This window comes from Salmo salar, chromosome 06 (assembly GCF_965601325.2).
Source record: "Salmo salar chromosome 06, fSalSal1, whole genome shotgun sequence".
Lineage (NCBI taxonomy): Eukaryota > Metazoa > Chordata > Actinopteri > Salmoniformes > Salmonidae > Salmo > Salmo salar.
The window spans coordinates 70,832,506-70,857,444 of NC_138296.1; the positions used below are offsets into that span (position 1 = coordinate 70,832,506).

General features: G+C 42.8%; 1 protein-coding gene across 1 annotated transcript; it reads right to left on the reverse strand.

The window, feature by feature from the left end:
- Positions 1-3,127: 3,127 nt before the first annotated feature.
- LOC106607897 (adenylate cyclase type 3) lies at positions 3,128-19,738 on the reverse strand. The gene is made up of 20 exons (XM_014205376.3): positions 17,997-19,738; positions 16,028-16,177; positions 14,736-14,866; positions 14,429-14,540; positions 13,684-13,811; positions 13,367-13,525; positions 13,078-13,243; positions 12,842-12,943; positions 12,621-12,730; positions 12,335-12,496; positions 6,879-6,966; positions 6,681-6,797; positions 5,573-5,844; positions 5,370-5,451; positions 5,006-5,164; positions 4,681-4,827; positions 4,488-4,604; positions 4,254-4,380; positions 3,994-4,118; positions 3,128-3,823 (listed from the first exon to the last, which is right to left on the reverse strand). Exons 1-20 carry the CDS (start codon positions 18,672-18,674, stop codon positions 3,635-3,637), a joined length of 3,321 nt encoding a protein of 1,106 aa, XP_014060851.1. The 5' UTR covers positions 18,675-19,738; the 3' UTR covers positions 3,128-3,634.
- Between the last annotated feature and the right edge of the window lie 5,201 nt (positions 19,739-24,939).

Genomic DNA, 24,939 nt, shown 5'->3' on the forward strand with positions numbered 1-24,939 from the left:
GGTGGACTGGGGACAGCAAGGAGTCATCATGCCAGGTAGTCCTGAGGCATGGTCCTAGGGCTCAGGTCCTCCGAGAGAAATAAAGAAAGAGAGAATTAGAGAGAGCATATTTAAATTCACACAGGACACCGGATAAGACAAGAGAAATACTCCAGATGTAACAGACTGACCCTAGCCCCCCGACACATAAACTACAGCAGCATAAATACTGGAGGCTGAGACAGGAGGGATCAGAAGACACTGTGGCCCCATGTTACACGTCTTCCTCTTAAATTTGAATCTGAACTGAATGTTTGAGAGCTTTACAATATTGTGAAAAACAGTCACATAGTCATAGTCCCTTCCTGTAAGGCATAATGCTTCGAGGAGAAAATATGCAGTCTGCCAGATTTTCAAAGTAAATTCGTTTAGTGTGGGATGCAAAATGCATACATGGTGCAACAATGACCCCCAGAGGCCAGAAATAATACTGCACTTTACGGTCATTTCACTGTGCTGAGGATTGCAGAAATACTGTACCGTAGTAGGTTGAAATACACACAGACAATGGCAACCCATCATTCAGGGCTGTTTTGAGCAGCACATTTTTTTGCAATTTATATATATATATATATACACACACACACTACCGTTCAAAAGTTTGGGGTCACTTAGAAATGTCCTTGTTTTTGAAAGAAAAGCAAATTTTTTTGGTCCATTAATATAACATCAAATTGATCAGAAATACAGTGTAGACATTGTTAATGTTGTAAATGACTATTGTAGATGGAAACGGCAGATTTTTTATGGAATATCTACATAGGCGTACAGAGGCCCATTATCAGCAACCATCAGGCCTGTGTTCCAATGGCACGTTGTGTTAGCTAATTCAAGTTTATCATTTTAAAAGGCTAATTGATCATTAGAAAACCCTTTTGAAATTATGTTAGCACAGCTGAAAACTGTTGTACTGATTAAAGAAGCAATAAAACTGGCCTTCTTTAGACTAGTTGAGTATCTGGAGCATCAGCATTTGTGGGTTCGTTATGATATCTATATTTTTGGGGGGCTTGCCTGTTTTGCATGTTATGTTGGCATTAATACGTGTCACATATCAGTTTGCAAACAATGTAAAAAAAAACATATATAATTCAGTTAATAAAGCTGCATACACACATGGTCTGTTTTTTTGTTTTCTTGAGGCAGCTCCAAAATGCAGGTGTTTCAGCCTAGCTCAGTGCTTTCTGTGGTGGTGGGGCGAGCCAGCAGAAAATAGGAGCATTGCGCCGTGATTGGCTCAGTGTTCTGTCACTCATGGGGACAGTATGTCATCTCTAAGTTTCAGTGCTTAGTAAGGGTAGACATCCAAAATGTCAGCCCTTTGGGTCCTGCCATAGAGTTATAATACCGGTACCCCCTGTATATAGCCTCGTTATTGTTATTTTATTGTGTTACTATTTATTTTTTACTTTAGTTTATTTGGTCAATATTTCTTAACTCTTCTTGAACTGCACTGTTGGTTAAGGGCTTGTAAAGTAAGTGTTTCACGGTAAGGTCTACACTTATTGTATTCAGCGCATGTGACAAATACATTTTGATTTGATTTATTACAAGTGCCCTTCCAAGAAGGCTCAAGGTCATTGGCCACAGATAAAAGGACATCAAATCACATTATATGTACAGTCGTTTTGATTGGACTGATCATGTCAACATCTTACTTTCAAAGTCTTAGCTAGCAATCATCATCATGAATCAAGTTGACAATCTACTGGCAAATCCTTTTTAATCGTTGTCATATGAAGAAAAATAATGAAGAGAAATTATAGATAAAATGTATCGGTGCTCATCGGCCATTGGACATAAAGATTACACAAGTTGGAAATCGTAAATTCAACAATGAGTAGTTTGAAAGGAATCAGTGGCTAACTGCAAGCATTGCAAAGCAACCACTAACGTTAGCCTGTTATTCAATGGAGTGGCTGTGTTTTTTTTTTCAGAGTTCCCACCATAAATCCAGAAAATGCCACTTTGATGACAAAATTTGCCCACAAAGGACCGCTGCGCCACCTTCACAAGGTGAGTCCAAAAATGTCTTGTATGCTGCTGCGTAAAGGATGTAATATGCAAGGGAGATATGTATACTGTAGCTAAGAAAGTAATACTAAGTGTATGTTGTGTAGTAAGCTGTTAGTAGCCCATGTGCCTTACTCTAATAATTTGGTCTATTTTCACCCACACGGTATTGTAAACACATTGTTCGTGGCCCGGTGTGTGCTTGTTTGCCAACCTTTTTTATACAGCTTTGACGGTGCTACTGATAGTAGTGGTGGCGCTTGGCTTGCACGTGAAAATTCAGCACACACAACATTCTATAATAGAATTGTGTGATTTGATGTGTTAAATTAAAAGCTTATTTAACACGTCAAGTAGTGTTATATGATGTGGATCTTTTTTGACACGCAACGACATGCCTCACCCTAATCATTTGTGCTATTTTCACCTCTTCAGTTCTCCTACTGTTCTAACTTGGTGGTGCACATGTAGCCTATAACCTGTTTTAGAAAAATGTAATCGTCTAATATTGTAAGAGCTTTCATTGTCTGTTTATATGCCCCTTTTATTTATCCCACGGTTCTGATTTGGTGTACAGGGAGTACACTGTAAGAACGGCCCATGTTCTGAATTCTGTCGCTGTACATTTCAAAAGTGCTGAACAAATAGTTATGTTGACTATTTCCGCCGTCGCTCACTCATTAATGTCTTAATTGAAATTACGGATTGCCTCTTATCCGCTTGTCATCCCCCCTAATGCCATAGTTTGTACATCTCAATTGTCAGTAGAAACCACATTTGTTTAAGCAAGTCAGCCATATCAGGTATGTTTTTTAAAAAGGCAGTAAATGAGGCTGAATGAGCTGTTTTGCTGCCAGACAAGTCTCAGATGAAAGCCAGGTGTAGCAGTGGTAAGCAGTTGGGACAGCTTTATGTAGGCCCTAACAGTTTGTGGGCACCGATTGTCACCGTTATAGTGCAATTCATGTATTGTTTTAGTGTTGTGTTGTGGCTTAGCTGGCAAGCAGCCCACCATTTTTTGTTTGCCCCACCAAGAGATTACATGTAAAAAAATCGCCACTGCACACAAACGGCATAAAAGTGAATGAAAACATTTTTTATCAACACATTATAAATACAAAATCATTCAAGCGGCATTATCTTACAAAACCCGAGCTTGACTATTTAAAAACAATAAAATAACAGAGGATAATCATACTGAAGGCAAACTAGTGAGTTTAGTTGATGTCAATATGGACTTAGGGTGTAGTGATATGTTGTTCTATGAAGTAGTTGCCTATATCGAAATATATACACAAAAGCTCATATTTTGTACATGTACCCATCCATCAAAAGGTATGATTTTATATTTTTCACTTGAACTATCAGTTATCATAGAATCCAGAAGCGGCTACTGGAGTACAGAATTGAGTGTGTTTTTGTTTTCTTAGTCTGTCGAAACAGTATGCTTGCCTATGCATTAACTGTACACTTGTCTATGATTTTTAAGTTTGATCTGTCATAGCATGTCTAGAGTATGTTACATAAGAATGATGAATCCGTGTGTAATCACTACTGTTGTTTCAGCAGGTGTGGGTCAGGATCAGGAATGGTCCACTACTTGGTGAGGAAGGGTAGTAGTAGTGGTGGGACCAGTGCCGTTGCTACTAGTTTTGTCTTTCCCTTTCATGAAGAAGGTTAGTAGCTCCCCCTTCCCCTTGACAAAGATGGGGCCTCTCCTGACGAAGCGGAATCCGTACTCCTTTAGGATGTCATAACAGTCCTCCACCACCTGGGGGAAGCACATCATAGGGTAATGACGGATAAAAATGGGACATTATAGGATGTAGAAGGAAAACTGTTTATCAAGATAAAAGAGAGGAGGAGATGGGAAAAGACTTAGGTGGGAAAATAAGGGGGAAAGAGAGGAAGGTAGTAGACAGGTGAGGAAATGTGTGTTACCTGGATGTTGCCCATCACCCCTGTAGACTCCATTCTGCTGGCTACGTTGACTGTGTTGCCCCAGATGTCATAATGAGGTTTACGAGCACCAATCACTCCAGCTAAAACCGAGCCCTTATTCAGACCTATGAGGAAGAGACATGTCACTCAAACCACACACACACACACACACACACACACACACACACACACACACACACACACACACACACACACACACACACACACACACACACACACACACACACACACACACTTACCGATGCGTAGCATGAAGTTGTTGAAGGACTGGTCGTTGAGTTTGGTGAGAGTGACCTTCATGGCCAGAGCAAAGTCTGCCAGGTCAGCTAGGTGCTGCCAACGTTCTAACAATGACTGTTCCTCTATCTGAAGGGGAGAAATAGCCTTCATCATCACAATCATCAGCACCATTAGTCATGCTGATATACATTGAGCTTGATTATGTATTCTGTGTTGTCAGTTGCTGTGGTTACCGGGCGGTTGCAGTATCCGTTGGTGTTGCTCTCGGGTGTGACTCCAGACGCAGCCATGTAGGTGCTTCCTATAGTCTTAATTTTAGTGATGAAGCGGAACTCATTCCTGTCCAACAGCTGGCAGGGGAGCAAGGAAATTAATTATCCCGTTACTGTACTAAAACACACACGCACACACAGAGAGATCACTCACACTGTCAAAGTCAGAGATAATCTCATTGAGGATCCTCAGACACTCTATGCCCCCATTGTTGATGCCCTCCTCTGTGTAGAAGTCTGAGAAGTTGGGGATGGAGGCAAACATCACTCCTATCTCATCATATGACTGGCTGTACAGCTCCTACAGAGGAGAAACAAAATTGATGGGTAAGAAAAACACTGAAGCTCGTCATACATCCTTTTACAATTTCCTGTATTTATTTAATGCCCTTTCTTTGAGTCTCTCTCCCTTCTTGTTTGTATTTTAATTGCCCCTCCCTCTATCTCGCTCTCTGTCTACTCCCCCTTCCCTCTCTCACCTCGTCTCTCTTCTTAGAACCCAGGAAGTGTTTGGCTACATGTTCAGGCAGCATGTTGGTGACCAGCGCTTCATTCCAGCGCCTCATTTCAAACACCCTCTCCTTCTGGTCATGCACCTCAATCTTCCACAGGAAAAGCTTCCGCGACTGCCTCTCCACCTGGTGAAAAAGAGGAGGGTGGAGTGAAAGAAAGAGAGTGTTTTAAGCAAGCTCATACAGACTAGTGCTGTCAGGGGGATCAGTAACAACAGCAAGTCTCTCTCAGTTTGTATTATTGACGAGTTAGAGGCTGATGCTCATGGAAGTCTGACTCAATGTGAATCGGAGGTGTGATTGTGAGGATGTTCAGGAGGAGGTAACCCACATGTCTGGCAAAGTAGTAGAAGCAGATCATCATGATCATGATCATCACTGTCATCAGGTACTTGGAAGGGACTACAGACATCCTGAGGATGAGAGAGGGAGAGAGAACATATTGAGTATCCACAGCTTTCTACTTTACCTGCCAATATAACTACCATGCAGGTACATGATTTTAGCACCACTTGAGGGATTACAGTTTCTCACCTGTAGCTGGTGAATCGTATGAAGTCATACAGGTCGTAGATATCCCTCCAGCTGTAGATGTTGACGGCGCCCGTTGCCACAATGACCAGCAGCATGAGCCCCAGCTTGACCAGGTGGCTCACCTGCACCAGCATTGTGGTCGCCACAAGCGACAGCACCGCCATATAGCTGTAGTGTTTAGGGTTTTCTGCGCAACCTCCGTCACCTAGCGACTCCCTGCTGAGGCCAGCACTGGTGTTGAGGAACAGGAAGGGAGGCTGGACACAGCTCAGCTACAATGTCAAGAGGGGTTGGGGTGAGAAATGTTCAATCGATAAACTAAGGCAATATTCCAGTAATGACATGCACGATAACTCCCCTAATGCAATGTTAACATATAATGTTACAAAAACGTCATTGTAACATTTAAACAAAAACAAACTAAAGCAATATTTTAACTCAAGCATAATTTGGGCAACATTGCAGTTGCCGCACATTCTCTATGCTCCACACTCCACTAGACATCTCTGCACCACTGATAATTCCTCTCTTGACATTCGGGAGTCCTGTTCCTGTCTAACAGAAAAAGCAGTAAAGTGTGGAACAGGCTGTCCCTGTTGGGCCTTCCAAATGAGCGTGCAGGCAGTGAGAGACAGCTAACTCTCTGTAATGGACCCCTATGGGGATGGGTAGGTTTTGACTACGTGGTATCAGAAACCTGTATATAATGATGAAATGCTCATGTCTAAACCCTAACAATGGGAGTTGTTCTTCCAAGCTTAAGTCCAAAATAAGCCCATAGAAACGCATTGGGCTTATTTTGGACAGGTTTTGGTGAGAGGGAAACCTGTCGCTTCGCCTCTTCCTCTCTGGTGGTATACAGCTACGACTGAAAGTGATTTTTTTGCAGCAGGTTTGGACAATTAACATAGCAGGTTAAGGTTAGGAAAATGATTAGGGTTAGCTAAAATGCTCTCCTAACCTGTTACAAAAAAAATCACTTCCGGTCGTAGCTGTACTCCATCTCGTCACAACCGGATAGGTACTCAGACACAAACCGTTTAGAAGGCACTGAAGAGTATGATAGCAACAAGGTAAGAACACACACAACCTGAAAAAATTGGCTCACCATATCGGCAATCTCGGCCATGGTTAAAACAAAGATGGCTGCTATGGCCCAGGTGTTCCGTGCCCAACGGGTTCGATCGATCCACATTGAGAACGACACGAGCCTCTTCGAGAACATCTTTTACACAGACACAGACAAACATTATTATAATCACCATCATCACCACCTCCATCATTATCATCAGAGGAGGAGACTCACACGAGGGAAGACGGCAGCCATGGAGCAGATAGTGAGAATGAGCAGCAACCCCTCTCCAATCGCCAGGGTCACATAGTTCACCATCAGCCTGTCAGACAGAGGCACACATACTAAACTCAGCAAAAAAAAGGAACTTCCTCTCACTGTCAACTGCGTTTATTTTCAGCAAACTTAACATGTGTAAATATTTGTATTAACATAACAAGATTCAACATCTGAGACATAAACTGAACAAGTTACACAGACATGTGACTAACAGAAATGGAATAATGTGTCCCTGAACAAAGGAGGGGTCAAAATCAAAAGTAACAGTCAGTATCTGGTGTGGCCACCAGCTGCATTAGGTACTGCAGTGCATCTCCTCCTCATGGACTGCACCAGATTTGCCAGTTCTCGCTGTGAGATGTTACCCCACTCTTCTACCAAGGCACTTGCAAGTTCATGGTCATTTCTGGGGGGGAATGGCCCTAGCCCTCACCCTCCGATACAACAGGTCCCAGACGTGCTCAATGGGAGATCCGGGCTCTTCGCTGGCCACGGCAGGACACTAACATTCCTGTCTTACAGGAAATCACGCACAGAATGAGCGGTATGGCTGGTGGCATTGTCATGCTGGAGGGTCATGTCAGGATGAGCCTGCAGGAAGGGTACCACATGAGGGAGGAGGATGTCTTCCCTGTAACGCACAGCGTTGAGATTGCCTGCAATGACAACAAGCTCAGTCCGATGATGCTGTGACACACCACCCCAGACCATGACGGACCCTCCATCTCCAAATCGATCCTGCTCCAGAGTACAGGCCTCGGTGTAATGCTCATTCCTTCAACGATAAACGCGAATCGGACCATCACCCCTGGTGAGACAAAACCGCGACTCGTCAGTGAAGAGCACTTTTTGCCATTCCTGTCTGGTCCAGCGACGGTGGGTTTGTGCCCATGGGCGACGTTGTTGCCAGTGATGTCTGGTGAGGACCTGCCTTACAACAGGCCTACAAGCCCTCAGTCCAGCCTCTCTCAGCCTATTGCGGACAGTCTGAGCACTGATGGAGGGATTGTGCGTTCCTGGTGTAACTCGGGCAGTTGTTGTTGCCATCCTGTACCTGTCCCGCAGGTGTGATGTTCAGATGTACCGATCCTGTGCAGGTGTTGTTACACGTGGTCTGTCACTGCGAGGATGATCAGCTGTCCGTCCTGTCTCCCTGTAGTGCTGTCTTAGGCGTCTCACAGTACGGACATTGCAATTTATTGCCCTGGCCACATCTGCAGTCCTCATGCCTTCATGCAGCATGCCTAAGGCACGTTCACACAGATGAGCAGGAACCCTGGACATCTTTCTTTTGGTGTTTTTCAGAGTCAGTAGAAATGCCTCTTTAGAGTCCTACGTTTTCATAACTGTGACCTTAATTGCCTACCGTCTGTAAATTATTAGTGTCTTAACAACTGTTACACAGGTGCATGTTCATTAATTGTTTATGGTTCATTGAACAAGCATAGGAAAGTGTTTTTTTATTATTATTATTTCTTTAAGGGGTGGATCAGCTTAATATTGCGGAAAGATTGTTGCTTCCATCAATGTAATTGTCTGCATCATTTCCAATCCCCCATATATTTTTTGGGGTAAATATATACATGCATACATATACACATATATACATACACATACCTATATAGATATACATACTTTTTAAAGAATATACCTTTATTATTCCCCTCAAACCCTACCACCCTTCCCCCAATTGGAGTAAACTAATAAACACTTAGGCTTCTACCTTCAATTTATACATCTTATACACATTTTACAGACACAATCTATTTTACAATAGTTATATTTTGTTTGTTTTTAGTCCTTCCTCTATTTCTGATGTCTATCCCGTTTGATTTCTATTTGTAACTGTGCTATTTCACAAAGTTTCTGAACCTATATACATTTTACACACCCCGTATGTGTTACATTGGTTATCTTGTTATTAGTCCCACCCTTCAGCTCCATTCAGCCCCTCCCATCTGTCTCTCAACATCATCCATTTTGGATTTCTATTTGCCATATATTTTTCAACTGTGCTGTGATGCTTCACAAAAGTACTGAACCTTTCTATTCTCATAGCTTCTACAACAGACTGTAAATTAAAAATAAACATTTTTGCTAAAATAATTATTATATTATTGATTGATTGACTATGGCTTTTCAAATCACCCAGTACTGCTATCTGCAGCGTTAGTTCTAGGCAAATCAGTCCTATTTATGATATCATTCACTAAAATTATACCTTTTTTTAATTTTAATTTTATTTGAAAAATACGTAGTTTTTTTATCAATTAGTGTATTTGAGTTTAAACACAATATTTGTTGTATTATTTGTTCTGTCTTTTCTGGTGGATTAAACTCAAATTGAAACCAACTTCCTAAGGCTTGTTTAAAAAAGAATGATATTTTGGAGATTATTTCCTTTTCAAACAACCGAAAGTGAGCATCACATATATACCACTTGGGTCCCGTTTCAGTAATAATGATATCAGACCTTGTTGCGTGTCTGATAATCTACCATTTATATAGGAGTGGTTAAAACATGCCATTAAAGGTCCTCTGAGTATATAAAAAAAAGTTTTGTATACTTCCACTGGTATGCCATCTAGCCATGGAGTTTTCCCAGCCTTAACTCCCCGGTTGCATCAATAAGTTCCTCCTCTGTAATTTGGCCTTCACATGAGTGTTTCTGTACAGATGTTAATTTGACATTATTATTAGGAAAAAATTCCATACAATTAGTTTCAGTTAGTGGAGATGGAGACTGAAATGAAAACATATTCTTAAAGTACTTTACGTCCTCTTTCAAAATATCATTCTGTGAATCATGCGTGACTTTTTTGGTAGCATTTCTATATTGAAGATTGAAAAATAATTTGGTGCATTTTTCCCCATATTCCATCCAGTTCGCTTTATTTTTATAATATATTTCTTGAATAAGTTCCTCCATTTCTTTTAGTTTTTCCTCTAACTTATTCTGTGCCCTCTATGGTACAGTTTTTATTGCTATCTAACTGTACTGTTAGTCCTTCAATTTTCTTTGTTAATATGGATTCTTTTGATCTAAATTGCTTTTGTTTTATAGATGAGTACTGGATTGAAAGGCCTCTAAAGATACATTTAAAAGTGTCCCATACAATAAGGGGATCTGCTGTACCTATGTTATGTCTGAAAAAGTCAGTTATAAATTCTTCTGTCCTAATTCTAAACAATTTATCATCTAGTAGGCTTTGATTCGAATATCCTCGCCCATGTGAATATTCTGTAAGAGTAATATATATGCCAATTAGGTGATGATCCAACCACATTCTGTCCCCGATCAACACTTTTTAAACTCTTGGTGCCAGAGAGAATGGCATAAGGAAGTAGTCAAGACGACTAGCTTGACTATGCCTCTGCCATGTATATCTCACTAGGTCAGGGTATTTAAGTCTCCATATATCCACTAATTGGTGATAGTTTGTAGTGTGATTTCCTTTCCGGTCCATAGAGGTATTTAAGACCGTATTAAAATCTCCCACCATAATAATAGAGTCTAGTGTTGCTTGTAGAGTTGATACATTCTTATATATATTTTAAAAGAAGCTTGGATCATCATTATTTGGACCGTATAGGTTAATAAGCCATATCTGTTTATTGTCCAATAACATATTTAAAATAATCCATCTACCTTGATGATCTGTTTGGACAATTTGCACATTTAGATCAAAATTACTATTAATTATAACCATCACCCCTTTAGAATTTCTTTGCCCATGGGAGAAATATATTTCGCCCCCCAGTCCCTTTTCCACAAAACTTCATCTAAAATTGTTGAATGAGTTTCCTGTAAACAATAGATATTATATTCCTTCTCTTTTAGCCAGGTAAATACTGATCGTCTTTTCTTATTATCTGCTAGGCCATTACAATTATAACTGGCTATACTTATTTCACCACTTACCATAATGAGACACAACTTTCAATTCTATTTATCAAAATATATGTTTGTAAACGTGTCATTAAAAAGTAACATGATGATTGAGTGTCTATATAGCTGTACCATGATATTTGCATTGCTACTACAGTGAGGGAAAAAAGTATTTGATCCCCTGCTGATTTTGTACGTTTGCCCACTGACAAAGAAATGATCAGTCTATAATTTTAATGGTAGGTTTATTTGAACAGTGAGAGACAGAATAACAACAAAAAAATCCTGAAAAACACGTCAAAAATTTTATAAAATGATAATCCTGTTTCTTATTTTCCATAATTAGCTATTAATATTTGTAGTAATGTAGGCAATTTATGCAAAGGGTTTTACCTCTCACCAGTCTCGCCATTACCAAAATTACATTATTACAAGCAATTATTATATTAGCAAACAATTATTGTGAATCATCCTATATTGTCCCTAACATCTTTTACTCCTTCGCAACAGTTGTGGGATACGCACATACACCCACACACTAAACCATAGGCTCACATTCTCAACAGTTGCACCATCCCAGAGCCCAACTCAAGAAAGGTCTTGAATTACGAATGCATATACAGTTGCAGCTGTATGAGAAGGCCTGCAAGACTGTGCAAAAAAATGGGCTGAAATTGAGAGATTTTATTAACCATTGTCACATCCTAGATGACGGAGGCCAAATGTACACCTTTTCCCTGAAACACCCACAACACGGTCCCCCGTATTGACCATATTCCCAAGCATCTCCATGCAGTCAGACTTATGATTTTGTGCCACCGTGGCCACAATAATATACACCCTCTCTGAATGTCCGAGTGTGACCCCCCTCCCCATGGGTTACTGCAGCTAGTGTTGCCAGCACTGCCACTGCCTGGGTGGGGGCACCCCACCGGAATCCCCACCGGCTAGGTACAAGGTCACTCAACGCCACACTTTTCCAAATATAACAACAACAAAAAAAAATAAACATACCACACCATCCACACATACCGTGCCTTCTGTTTACTGAGTTTTTATCTTCACCATGTTGAATTACTGATTGTGTGTTCCAATTAGTTATATTTGAAGATCAATAAAAAATATAGATTTCTATTTTATTTTTACAATCCATAACCGGGCTAGAATTGTGTTACATTTTTTTCCCCGTCTATAAGAACTTTGTAATTGTTTAAATAACTATGGAGTAGTCTTTTTATCTCTGAACAACTGGTTATCAATATATAGTTTATCAACGACGAAAGCTACTCGTTTCCCTTTTAATCTATTTTCCTTAAATTGGATACAGAACTTTACGCCGTTCTGCAATTTTGGGAAACAGTGTTTAAACCCTTTACAATGAAGATCTGTGAAGATATTTGGATTTTTACGAATTATGTTTGAAAGACAGGGTCCTGAAAAAGGGACGTTTCTTTTTTTGCTGAGTTTATGTTGTAGTACAGTATATTTAATATTTTGTGTTGAATATAATGTGTGAACTCACATTGGGTCTATGAGGACCTCCATGCCTGCAGTGAAAAAGAGGACCAGGCAGCTGCAGCAGAAAGCTACACCACTCTGTCTTTCCTTCTCTGCAGAGTAACGCCCCTCCAACTCCCCATCCACAAACTGCAGGGACACAGGGTTGGTCCGACGCTCCTTCGCACTGATAGAACGAGAGAGAGAGAGAGATCGAAAGAGTGAGAGGAGTAGAGGAGTATATACTTTTCCCTCTTATTTGCTTTGTCCCCCCAGCCTATCCTCCCTTTCCCCTTCTCCTCCTCTCTTACGGCTCTTCGTTCTCTCTCTCCAGCAGCTCCAGGTGCAGTAGTCTGTTCAGTTCCTGTTCACTCTCCCTGGCATCCACTTTCTTTTTTATTTGACGCTGAGGGCTCGTCACCTAGGCAACACAGGTCAGAGGTCATGGATAGGCTCGTAGTGAAATTCCTACAATTAGTCAAATCTAATCAAAATCTTAAAAGAAAAGATGGAAGTTAGGGGTTAGGTGTACCTGTGTTTTTGCTTCCTGTTTGCGCTCTGTGGGCGTGCCTCGGACCGAACCGACGCTCCCATTGGTCTCTGTGGTGTTAATCAACTGGGGAGAGTTTCTATTCTGAAAAATTAGGAGTGGGGAGAGAGAGAGAGAGCAATATAAAACATTTAATTTACAGAACCAGGCCAGACAGAGAGAGGAATATAAAACATTTAATTTATAGAACCAGGCCAGACAGAGAGGTCATCACTTACTACCATGTTGAGTCCGTTGACCTGGGTGGTTTCCTTGGAGAACAGCACCAGGTAGGTATCTATGCCTTTCTCCAGCAGGTACTCACACCTCTCCCCTCCGTTCCCTGGCTCCAGGTCAAACTCTCCATGCAGACACTCCATGGTGCTCTGGGAGATGTGGACACGCCTGGAGAACACGCACACCCATAGACACACACTGTCTATGTACCCTCTTGGCAATGAAAGTGACACTCAGAGACATTACTAGTGACCTCTCCCTGGGCCAGTGGTCTTGCTGTACATTTCTTACCCAGGTATCCCTCCTGACTCCATCTTGTTGGCCACAGTGACGTCAGTGGACCAGACATCAAACTGCCACCTCCTCTGTCCCAGCACCCCTCCCAGCACAGTGCCTGTGTGCACCCCCACACGCATGTCAACCTCTGTCTTAGTCTTCTCACGCACATACCTGAGTTTGGATGGAAAAGGGGTTAATTCAATTCAGTTTTTCTAAATGCTATCCTTTCTAAATTGTACATCCCTCATGCTCACTCTTCCACCCTCCTCTCCCACCCTTCTTCCCCCTTCCTCCTCCTTTTCCTTCCTCTCCTCCTTCCCCTCACTTACGAGATGGCCTCCACCATGGCCAGGCCCATCATGATGGAACAGGCTGCGTGGTCATCACGGTAATCAGGCAAGCCACAGATACAGTAGTAACAGTCTCCCAGGATCTTGATACGCAACTGGTGGTGTTGCTGTATGGAGGGAGGGAGGGTGGAGATAGAGCGAGAGGAGAGGAGAGGAGAGACACAATGACAGGAATGATATGAATGTCATGTATGTTATGAGTTGTATGTGTTTGCGAGAGAAATAAACAGTGTATTTTAAAGACAGCAGAAGTATCCTTATAGAAGAGATAGGTGAGTCGGATGAATGTGAAAGACACCTAAGATAACGTATTGTTGTGAGAGATAAGGAGAGAACAACACAAGGAGGCAGAGAAACAAGACCATGAGACAAAGCAAGGTATAGAGCAGGGTTCTCCAACTGGCGGCCGACGGGCCGAATTTGGTCCGTGATTATTGTTGGACAGAAAAGACTGTACAAACACCAGGAAATCCACTCCAAGTGATTTTCATTTTGGAAATCTATTCCCAATTATTCCCTATAGAGAAGACACGTGATCGTATACAAATGTAATAATTTTTAATTATTACGATTTAGTCAAATATATCTGTTTCGGCTTTTTACGGTCAATTTGCAATTTAAAAATGATTTGTAATTTGCTCCGGCTCCCCGACCATCCGCTCAAGAAAGAAATCGGACCGTGGCTGAATCTAGTTGATGATTCCTGGTATAGAGAGAAACTCACAGCAGCTAGCTTGTCAAAGCGGGCGAACAGTTCGTTGAGCAGCTTGACCAGCTCTTGTGCACTACACGCTGAGGAGAGCTGGGTAAAACCCACTATATCAGCAAATAGGATACTGTAAGAGAGAGGGAGGGAGAGAGAGAGAGAGAGAAGAGGGGGAGAGAAAGGGGAAAGGGGGAAGCAGAGAAAACTAAATTGCTTAATAGGTTCGCTCAATATCCATGTGTTAGAGTACAGATTATTGTCATGAGTATTTCTGAATGATAGCACATCTTCACGTTCACATTACGTTATATTAACATTGTCGAACCTGACGTTCTCATGACGGTACATGTACATGGTGTTGAACTGCTGCACTTCGTTCTGGTTAGCCTGTTTCTTCATGCCCTCCAGCATCTCTTCTGCTATGTGTTTGGGCAGGATGGACAGCAACAACTCCTCCTGCACACACAGAGACAGACGTGTGCACTGCATGTTTGAGACAGGAGTATAATTTCTGTGAGCATCCTCTCAGGGCCACGTCGTCATGGCAATGTGAAACAGTCAGATGTGTTCTGATTGGCTGGCTGCACCCGTCTCCCAGAAGCCTCCACTGCCTCTTTGCCACTCTGGGAATTCTGTCTAACTTATTTCTCTCCCTCTGTCTCGCTCTCTCTCTCCAGGGCCCATACTGTTTGCTCTACAAATAGTAGCAGTCAGGGAAAAGCATAACAGAGGATGGAAGGGACACAATAATAATTGGCTCATCAGCTGCAGTGAATTAGGGTCGACTCAGTTAATTTGACAGTAATGACAGAGAGGATTGTGTGAGGGGACAGGAGACAGAGGAGAGAGAAGGAGGAGATGAGAGAGAGAATGGAAAGCAGTAAAGGGAGAGAGGAAAAGGCAAGAGAAGAAAGAAAGAGGGAAGTGATGGAAAGAGACATTAACCCTTGTCCCACACCTCTGCATACCTCAGAACGTATGTGACCAACTGTTGCACCTCCGTAACAATGCCTCTACTGTAAAGATAACAACAGTCTGTCTAATTATCCCATTAGACCAGAGCCAGAGACAACACACTGTAATTACAGCAGTGCTGGGTTATCCAGCACACTGCTAACCGCTAGAGGTGACAGCACACTGCTAACCGCTAGAGGTGGCAGCACACTGCTAACCGCTAGAGGTGACAGCACACTGCTAACCGCTAGAGGTGACAGCACATTGCTAACAGCTAGAGGAGACAGCACACTGCTAACAGCTAGAGGTGACAGCACACTGCTAACAGCTAGAGGTGATAGCACACTGCTAACAACTAGAGGTGACAGCACACTGCTAACAGCTAGAGGTGACAGCACACTGCTAACAGCTAGAGGTGACAGCACACTGCTAACAGCTAGAGGTGACAGCACACAGCTAACAGCTAGAGGTGACAGCACACTGCTAACCGCTAGAGGTGACAGCACACTGCTAAACGCTAGAGGTGACAGCACACTGCTAACAGCTAGAGGTGACAGCACACTGCTAACAGCTAGAGGAGACAGTTGGTAACAGGGCACTCGGGCATCAGGGCACACACAAACACACGGATGCAGACGCCCACACACACGCACACACATCTACCTGCTGGGTGCTCTGCTCCTCCAGGGTGAGTTTGACCTCCAGGGACTGGCGCGCCTCCAGGAAGGCCGTTCGGTACTTCCTGTCGGCCATGTAGTATGATATCACGCCCACAGTGACCGCAAACAGGTACAACACCCAGTTAGCCAGGAGCTGGGGGAGTGGGGCAGATGGGGGAAGGGATGGACATAACACGTGGCTGAAAACTAAGTCCTGACTGACTGAGGTTGTGAGGGATGCAGAGGGAGCGTTGCGTTCCAAAGGTTCAACAACATTTTCCAAAATTACCCTCAGCTCGAAGGGTGTCCCACAGATCCCTGCACAGCTGGCTTTCATAACCTGGCACACAAAGGCAACTTAATGGTGATTAGCTGAGTTTGGAGTGTGTGTGATGTTTCAAGTCTTCTCACCTGTATCATGCCCTATCTCACCAGCCAGTGTTGCGCCTGTCCTCTTTCCCACAGAGCAAATTGTCCATTGTTGATTTTTCAGTGTTGATTCAGGAGTTAAGTGTATTTTTCACATGCTTTGGAGACAACAGTTGTAGACTAACAGTGAAAAGCTTACTTACGGGCCCTTCCCAACAATGCAGATGAAGACATAATATTCGAAAAATATATCAATAATAACACAAGGAATAAATACACAATGATTAACGAGTCGATGTGCAGGGGTACAAGGTAATTGCGGTACATACTGTTTGTACACATATGCAGGGATAAAGTGACTAGGCAACAGGATAGATAATAAATAATAACAGCAGCGTATGTGATGAGTCAAAAGAGTTAGTGCAAAAAGGGTCAATGCAGTTAGCCCGGGTAGCTATTGGTTAACTATTTAACTACTTATCAGTCTTATGGCTTGGGGGTTGAAGCTGTTCAGGGTCCTGTTGTAAGAGTGAAATTAACACTCAGTGGAGTAAATTAACCCCCAGTGTTATTTTTCTGGATTATTATTAATATCTGTGTTTTTGATTGATTAATCACATGCTACACAAAGGCAAATTACATACATTTTTCTAAACTAATCCAAACAGTTCGCTATATTTATTGCACCGTTACTGAAATGATTGTTCCAGTTTAAATGGTTTAGGTAGTCTTCTTACCAACTTCACCCAACCCTGACAGTCATTCTGAATGCAGGTTGAGGGTGAATAAAAATTCCAACTGTTGGATATCCTAACTCTGGCTGGATTCCAATTGGTATAACACATCACTTTGCAAGCCAGCATAATGTGACTTGCAGGCCTGATGTGGCCTGAAAACCAGGAGTTTCCAAACACCACTGTGTTAGGACGAAACTAGGCCCTCAAAGTAAGTCTTAATCATATAAGTATTGTATTGTCATTAATGGCATAATGATGGCATTCGCCTATGTACTCACTTGGTGAAAGCCACAGACCTTTAAAATAAAATAATTCAATAACCATGTCTCTGTCACTAACAATTACAGTCATGGGTGGTAACTCTACAATTCCCTTCAAAAGATGTCCTGGGAAATATGAAATTAGGCTATACACCATATAGTGTTAAAACAACACCCCAAAATGATTTACTCTAACACTACAGGTGTTCATTTTGTACACTAAGAAAGTGTAACAGTGACTGCACTAAGCGAAGTAAGTCAATTTTACTCTAAATCAAGTGTTATGTTTAACACTGTAGGTGTTGCATATTACTCTACAGTAGAGTTATGAAAACACCACAATCAAGTTAATTTGAAAACTTTAAGATTTGAATGTGGAACACTGCAATAGAGTTACATCTTTAAAAACTTTCAAAAGTGTTATTTTAACACCAGTTCAGTGGGACTCATATGTTCACCGAAAATAGTGTAAATCTAATACTTTCCGAGTTAAATGTACACCATTGATTTTGCTGAGCACTCACCTACCAGCACCCCTTCCCTTTTTGCCCACCTTTGTTTCCACTCACCCCATCCCAATCTTTACCCACATCCACCTCTCCTTTACCTGTCTGAGCAGTATGGTTCCCTGCAGGCTGTCCTGGTGCCTTTGGGCGATGGTGACCCCCAGCACCAGGGTATGGACCCCACAGGACAGAGCAGTGAGCAGCAGGAGAGGGACCAGGGTCAGGGGCAGCGTCAGGAAGCATGAGAAACTGAAGAAGGCCTGCCAGCCCGCTGTGTCACAGGCCTGGGGGGAAAGCTGGTAGTTCAGCCCCAGGTAGCACAGCACGTGCACGGCTATCATCAGCCAGAGTACGTATGGTATCACACCGCGCACAACAGGCGCCGCGGGGAGCTTGCGCAGTCGGCAAAGCGTGTAGAGTACAATATCCGCAGCAAGTCCAACTGCCGCGACCACGATCATTGCACGTTTGTCTGTCGTGTACACCACTGCGCACATGACAATGACATAGCAGTTGAAAAGCGCCGCAAACACCACCAGCACGAGAAGAGTCTCCTGTCGCTGCCGTCGGAAGTAGACCTGGTAGAGCCGCTCGAGGGACTCGGGCGCAAAGGTGAGGCGCATGATGCGCGGCAGGCACACGCAGCAGCCGGTGTTGCGCACGGTCACCTCGTGCGTACGACCTGCTCCGTGCCCGTTGTCCGACGAGACTGGGACCGAACATTCTCCAGAATCCTCTGCAGACTGCTCCGTGTCTGTGTAAACCCGGTTTATAGACATATTGGATCCAGAGTAAGAGTTCCAGTCTCAGTGAAGGTAATCCGTAATCCTATTTTTCTCCAAAGCGCACTAGATCCTTGAGTGCGCAAGCAGACAGGGAGTGTTTAGCTTCAGAGATTCAGTGAGATGTCACAAAAGGAAAACCCTGTCATTTATTTTCAGGGGAATTAATGACGTGATGACATAGCCTAACCACAGTAGGCTAACTAAAAGTGTCTCCCGTGAATCGCATCAGACCCTCATTTTAACAACGTCCACCATATTTTGTGAAGACTTGGTCTGACTAACACCACCAAGTTTGACATGACCTCCCCTTACCGTTGTGAAAAAATATGTCCATGTTTTCCGATTCACCATTATGTCAGCTCTGTAAAAGAATAACATTTGCGATGCTTGAAGACTTCTCCCTCGTCTACCAGATCACACAGTCACTATCTCTGCGCCACTGTCCACCGTTTCCATGGCAAACCTCGCAATCTCACAGTGTAGAGCAGCATGCGATACAATCATATTGGTTTTCCTTTTATAAAGACTGATATTCGGTGATCTCAAAAAGACATTATAACTTGTTTCTTGTCTTGATTCACTTTGCCTTGGATATATAACAACCGATAGTTATCCAATTACGCATAACGCTGACACATCATATCCAACACTACAGTATGAAAACAAAATAATGATAATACTTTGAAATATGTAAAATACACAATATCATTATTCATTCATTCTGAAGTAGGCCAAAGTAATCTAAAAGCATTAGACATATCCATTTGAAATAGATAAAACGCAATATAATCAATATTATCTAAAACAATTACAATCTTAGTGCAAATGTGGTATTTAAAGACTTGACAACAGGTTTGTTTAATAAACTCAAATAGTTGTGACAACTGTCATCACCTAAAATGTTCTAAATAGTCAAGATTGAGGTAAATATCCAACAGATTCCATAAGTACTCACGACTGGTTTTAGATCAAGGGTGGAAAAAAATTGTCAATTGCTTTTAATCCTCTTGGAATCAGAAGGATTCTTTAAACTGTTTTCTTTCCAGCAAACAGACCAATCTCTCTCACTCTCCCTCTCTTTCTCTCTGCCCTCCCCTCTCTCTCCCTGATGTTGCTAACGCAGTTGAAACCAAACTAATTACCGGATTGTTATTGTGTCTTGGGGGAGGAATGGAGGATGGAGCAGGGAGGTAGGGAATGGAGAGAAGAAGGGAGGCGGTGGTAGTTCTCATACTTATTGTGGGTTTAGTTCGGGAAGTAAGTTATGAATCCTGCATCCTCATCATGACCATAATCATAATCATAGACAAAGGATACACACCTTGAGTTATCCTTCATGTTTATTATGATTTCTAGGTCATTAACTGGCCATGGTCAGCAAATAATGTCAGTGCACTCTGTAAAGTCTCAGTAAAGTACAAATAGGAATACACACACACACACACACACACACACACACACACACACACACACACACACACACACACACACACACACACACACACACACACACACACACACACACACACACATACAGCATCAGCAGAGATAACACAGTCTGCTGCTGTAAGCCACTGTCTCAGTCTCCCAGTCCACTTATAGTTTTTCCTAGTACTGCTGCCACCAGTACTCCCAATGTCCCCAGTCTCACCAGTGCAGCTGTTCCTAGCACTGCTGCTCCCAGTGCCCCTGCTTAAAGTGCAGCTGCCACGGTTACAGTTTCCATGCCAATTCCTCCCATCAGGCTGGCCCCTGTGAGGGCCTCACCCCTCAATTGTATGGAACGGACTCTTTGGTGCACCCAGTATGAAGGACACCACTGCAACAAGGGTTACTTTTATTAATTCTGCTGGTCCCAGTATGACAGTTCCCTGTGCTAGACCCTGCAAGCTTAGCACCGCCCCTACTGATACAGAGGTTCTAAATTCGCGGCCCCCGGTGACATCCCTGCAGCCGTGGCTCCCCTAACAGCCCCCCCCCCCGCATGCTGCCCCTCGACCCCAGCAAAGAGCATGCTGGGTGAATGAGTCTCAGAGCAGATGAGAATGACCGTCACCCTCGCTGCCCCTTTTTGGTCCAAAACCCACCACAGCCACTGTTTCCAGAGCAGCTTCTAGCAGCCATGCAGCCAGCGTCCCCATCCACAGCACTGACCCCAGCATCACAGTCACCTCTGACCAGGATCCACCAGCGCTCCCCGCACCTACCCCCCTTCTGAAGTATTGAAACCAAACCATATGATTTGAATGAAAAGTATTTTAATAAACAACATGAAAATGTGACTGTAAGAAGCGCATCATTTCAAATAGACTACATGTCGTACTAAACAGCGGCAGGGTAGCCTAGTGGTTAGAGCGTTGGACTAGTAACCGAAAGGTTGCAAGTTCGCATCCCCGAGCTGACAAGGTACAAATCTGTCGTTCTGCTCCTGAACAAGGCAGTTAACCCACTGTTCCTAGGTTGTCATTGAAAATAAGAATTTGTTCTTAACTGACTTGCCTAGTTAAATAAAGGTAAATAAATATAAATACTCTAAATAGGTCAGGATTCAGACAGGTAGCCTAAGAAGGAACAAAATTAATTATTTAGGATATTTTATTAGCCTATTATTTTAATTATTACAAGGGTATAGCCTACAAAGAAATTAATTGTGAAGTATTTGCGACACACTAGGCTGGCAGGAACATTAAGAGCTCAGCATTATAGTCTATAAATTGCGCATATAGGCTGTGACTTAATTAGAATTCAATAAAATTATGTAACAAAAAAACATTTATTAGTCTCAGCCTACAGTGCCTTTAAAATCACTTTTAGAAACACGAGTTTGACCAGAGTCTGTGGCTTCAGGCTCATGTGATGGTGCCTGGAGAGTAGGCCAGCTGCGGAAAATACCCTCTCCACACTTGCATAGCCACTGGGGATGCTAAGCACCCATCAGGCCACTCTTGTCAGGCTGAGCAGGGATGCAGAGTTGTTTTTTTGTATTTTTCTATAGGTAGGCCTAAAGGTTTTTAGGAAAAATAACCCTATCAAAACAAAAAGATCATTGAAAGAGGTAATACGTCAGGCCTATTGGGACAAAATCATTGATAGCCTATTGTATAGATAATAGAACTAAAATGAAGGAAACTTTTAGGAGATCAGATTTTTATTTATAAATACTTTGCTACAATGACACACTTAGCTAGCTACCCACCTCGTCCTTTCTGTAAGCATGTGCACATAGTACACCATCATGCTTTCGGGATAGCCCTACTAATGATTCTTTAGTTGTGGACACTACTACACCACACTCTCTCTCTTGCTCTTGGTCCTCATCTTTGTATATACTGATGTCACATCTTCTCCTGCTCCTCCCCTCCGGTGTACGATGTCGCCAGAGTACTAAACACCGGTCCTGGGATTCATCATTACGCACACCTGGCACACATCATTACGCGCACCTGATAATCATTATGATTCACACCTGGACTTCATTACCTTCATCATTTCCTCCCCTTTATATGTCACTCTCTTATGTTTTCTCAACAGTTGGTATTATTATTGTGTACTGGCGTATAGCCACATGGACTTGTGTCGTTTCTGGTTTCGTTTATTAAACGTTTCACCTGTACCTGCTTCCCGACTCACAGCTCCGTTATTACAACTGAACAAAAAAAGAAACGCAACTTGCAACAAATTCAAAGATTTTACTGAGCTACAGTTCATATAAGGAAATCAGTAAATTGAAATAAAATCATTGGGCCCTAATCTATGGATCAGAAAACACATCTCCTTCACATAGAGTTGATCAGGCTGTTGATTGTGGAATGTTTTCCCACTCCTCTTCAATGGCTGTGCGAAGTTGTTGGATATTAGTGGGAACTGGAACACGCTGTCATACACGCCAATCCAGAGCATCCCAAACATGCTCAATGGGTGGCATATCTGGTGAGTATGCAGGCCATGGAAGAACTGGGACATTTTCAGCTTCCAGGAATTCTTGACCTGGAGCCGTATATTATCATGCTGCAACATGAGGTGATGGCGGCGGATGAATGGCATGACAATGGGCCTCACGGTATCTCTGTGCATTCAAATTGCCATCAATAAAAGGCAATTGTGTTCATTGTCCATAGCCTATGCCTGCCTATACCATAACCTCACCACTACTATTTGGCACTCTGTTCACAACGCTGACAGCAAGCCGCTCGCCCACACGACGCCATACAAGTGGTCTGCAATTGTGAGGACAGTTGGACATACTCCCAAATTCTCTACAACGGCGTTGGAGGCGGCTTGTGGTAGAGAAATTAACATTCAATTCTCTGGAAACAGCTCTGGTGGACAGTCCTGCAGTCAGCATGCCAATTGCACGCTCCCTCAAAACTTGAGACATCTGTGGCATTGTGTTATGTGACAAAACTGCACATTTTAGAATGGCCATTTATTGTCCCCAGCACAAGGTGCACCTGTGTAATGATCATGCTGTTTAATCAGCTTCTTGATATGCCACACCTGTCAGATGGATGGATTATCTTGGCAAAGGAGAATTGCTCACTAACAGGGATGTAAACAAATTTGTGTACAAAATCGGAGAGACATTAGCTTTTTGTGTGTATGGAAAATGTCTGGGATCTTTTATTTCAGCTCATGAAGCATGGGACCAACACTTTTTACATGTGTTTATATTTTTATTCAGTGTATGTTACCTTGATTTTGCACCTCAGGGTTTTATTAGTTTTTTTTCTGAAAATATTTAACGATCTCCATGACAGTAGCTAAAGCAAGGGGCTATAGAAGCACACAAGTAACCTACAAATGCATGCTGGGCCGGGCATGCCCTGAGCTGGTGAAGTGAATACTATTGGAGCGGTACTGGAGCGAAATTGGAGTGGGAGAGAAGGCCAACGCTCTAGCCTTTGGGAAACTCGCTCCGCGCTCCAGTCAAATTGGGCATGCTCTGCTCCAGGTCCGCTCCGCTCACATAGGTCTACTCTGATCTATTCCCACTGTGAATACCAACCACTTATATTGTCCACCAGGTGTCAGTAAAGGACAACAGTAGAACAACCAACACTTGAACGCACCGAGGCCACTGTCATTGAGCTGAAAAAGTGAATAGTGTATCACTATGGAGTGCAGTGATATGTTTGGTAAACTTGTTGAACAGGCCAGAACACCAAACTGTCAGTAACCCCACTCTACCTTCCTTGTCAAGACTAGACACTATGTCTCTTGAAATGGAAGCTGAAACCACAATGCACCTTGTCATTAAAGGCACACTCTTCAGGAATGGAGGAAGCAGAGTGATGGCATGCTGAAGTTGGTAAGCCAGTGGGGTTGGTGGAGTTTGTGATTAGGATGCCACACTCCTTAATTTGTGAATACCCTCAAAGACTGGGCAAACATAAAACATGTTAAAAATTGAGAAAATGCATCCCATTACATTTTAACATGCAAATAACAATTGATTTACATTGATACTGTCGCGTATGCGTAACTGGCTGCAGGGAAGTCAGGCGCAGGAGAGCAGAAATGGGTAGCAAACGGAGCCCTTTATTACGGCGAACAAACACACGGCACTAAGAAAACGAAACAAATACGGGTTGACATAACCCGGCGCAAACCAGTCTGACGTGCACGTACACGTAACAACAAACAATTCCACACACAGACATGGGGGGAACAGAGGGTAATATACATTCAGTCTGATGAGGGAATGTGAACCAGGTGTGCGGGAAAACAAGACAAAACAAATGGAAAATGAAAGGTGGAGTGGCGATGGCTAGAAGACCGGCGACGTTGACCGCCGAACGCTGCCCGAACAAGGAGAGGGACCGACCTCGGCGGAAGTCGTGACAGATACATTTTTAGTTCTTAAGTAACGATTCAAAATGAGAGTTCATCAGAGCGGCCAGCACGCAGGCTCCTGCGACATGGTGGCAAATCCAGCACTCTGATTTTGTAACGGTTCCGTAACCACAGATGCTGGGAGAAGGGAATGAAGTACAGGGTGAGTATTTAATAATTAACTTTAACTTACGGACGAGCCCCCACTTGTCACAGGCCGGCTCATAGCCTGTGGCAAAAATTAGGGGACACGAACAACAGGTATAGGCCAATCAAAAAGGTTCTTTATTATAAACCAAAAACTATTAACTTTAAACAAAGAAAAAGGAATGAGGTGTGGAATGTCATAATGTTGGGTGTATGTAAAGTGCAGGGATGCATGAATCTGTGTGTGTGAATATGACTGAGTGGAAACTACGTAAAACTA

Coding starts and splice junctions, on each gene's coding strand:
- LOC106607897 (XM_014205376.3), bottom strand. CDS start 18,674: ATGTCTATAAACCGGGTTTACACAGACACGGAGCAGTCTGCAGAGGAT. Junction 13,812..14,428: donor GCTTTGACAAGCTAGCTGCT/GTGAGTTTCTCT, acceptor CCCTCCATACAG/CAACACCACCAGTTGCGTAT. Junction 13,526..13,683: donor GCCATGGTGGAGGCCATCTC/GTAAGTGAGGGG, acceptor ATCCAAACTCAG/GTATGTGCGTGAGAAGACTA.